The sequence below is a fragment of the Arachis ipaensis genome, chromosome B01, assembly GCF_000816755.2.
Source record: "Arachis ipaensis cultivar K30076 chromosome B01, Araip1.1, whole genome shotgun sequence".
In the NCBI taxonomy this organism is placed as follows: domain Eukaryota; kingdom Viridiplantae; phylum Streptophyta; class Magnoliopsida; order Fabales; family Fabaceae; genus Arachis; species Arachis ipaensis.
In genome coordinates this window covers 12,817,184-12,818,845 of record NC_029785.2, presented here as the reverse complement: position 1 = coordinate 12,818,845, position 1,662 = coordinate 12,817,184, and the positions used below count along the sequence as shown (strand labels likewise).

The window sequence follows — 1,662 nt, the reverse complement described above, 5'->3', positions numbered from 1 at the left end:
AAGATCAAAATTTTATATCTCTGAATTAAAATTTTAGAAACAATCTTTGAATCTCTAAAAAAACGCTGCCAGAAGATTCTTTTTTTGGTAGGACTTTTTTTAAGTGTTAGTCCAAACTCATAACATTTTTTTAAGAGTTTCCCTTTGTGGCACTTCACTGAGTTGCATGTCACTCGAACTTTTTTCTATAGTAGTAATAAGATTGTTGGATCAATCTATATTCCAATTGTGATTACTCAAACTAAGATGTCAGGTTATAAATTTGGGTAAATTCTATAGTGCTTTTTATTATAGTGTGTAAATTGCATAACTTCTTTTTAAAAAAAAAATATTTAAAATAAAAATAAAATATTTAAAATTTATTAAATATTATTTATTTGTTTTTTTTAATAAATTAAGCATCATGTAATAAGTACCATAGCATTTACCATCAATTTGTTACCTAAATTAGACTTGATCTGTTTCTAGAATCGAATATGTATGGTTGGTAAACAAATATTCAGCTTGCAAAATGATGCAGTTGCTCGCAGTTATTGCAATGCAACTGTAGACCGTAGAGGGTATTACAACAACAATATGGCAACTATAATTGGTGTTTGTAAACTGTAATTTAAAACCATGTCATTCTTTTCTTTTTGTTAATTAATGGGTCAGGAAATTACATGTAAAACTTAGGAGTGAGAAAAATGTAATGATTGCATACCTCGTTTTCAGAATACCATGGATACCAAGGGGTCACAATAGGGAGCTTGAGGACGTTGAGTGCATATCTGGTAGCTGTGACTGACACTCTTGAATCTACATCACCACTGTAAAAAAAAAAAAAAACAGACCATTTAAATTTAGGATTTTCCAAAAAAAAAAAAAGAAAAAAAAAATGATAACTTTCACAATTCATCAGTTTGTTCTTGTCATATGGAAATAATTACTCATAAAAAATACATATTAAAATATAAAATACCTTTGAAAATGAGCTATGTATACACAAATAAAGGGTAACTACTTTGATAGCTGATGTTTTGTGCGCTATTGCATTTTTGTTTCACTCTAACATTTATGGTTCACGAGAAATTCTTAATACAAAACAAGTTTGGTACATGATTTTTGGACAGACTCAAAAAATTTGAGAATGATAAACTTGTCTGTATATCAAAATAAAAAAGATTTTGTGGGTTCAAATTTAGTTTGGAACTGTTTAGTGGTTGTAAGAATTAGAATGACATTGAACTTGCCTGTATATCCAGACATTAATATTGTGGTCGATGAGCTTCTTGATGAGGGGTAGGACTGTAACTGGGCTGTCCTTCCACTGAAACAAACTATAACAAGACAGAACTGGGTCAGAATAATGTAATAAAGGATTCAAAGTTACTATTATGCCCTTTCATAAAATATTGTAGTTTACCTGCAGTGGCTCCATTGTGTGGGTTTTGCATGAAGAGCTTGTTGGACCTCTGGCCTATTTAGATAGGCTTGCACGTACACATTAGAGCATGGGTCGTAATTGTATACCTTGCAATATAAAATCGTTTAATACGTGGTATATCATCCACAAAAATGAAGGTATTAATAAATAAATGAATTCATCATATCTCAACTAATTTGGTATAGTATTTATTATTAAATTTAATAAGAATAAAATAAATTTTTTATCTTTATTAG

At 29.4% G+C, this 1,662-nt stretch overlaps 1 protein-coding gene across 1 annotated transcript in view; it reads right to left on the bottom strand.

Annotated features, from left to right (window-relative positions):
* LOC107616647 (putative serine carboxypeptidase-like 23) overlaps positions 1-1,662 on the bottom strand; it is a 4,764-nt gene that overhangs the window by 983 nt on the left and 2,119 nt on the right. The window contains exons 5-7 of the mRNA XM_016318603.2: positions 1,406-1,512; positions 1,233-1,319; positions 704-809 (exon numbers count right to left, since the gene is read on the bottom strand). Coding sequence (XP_016174089.1) covers positions 704-809; positions 1,233-1,319; positions 1,406-1,512 — 300 coding nt within the window. The remainder of the gene's footprint in view (positions 1-703; positions 810-1,232; positions 1,320-1,405; positions 1,513-1,662) is intronic.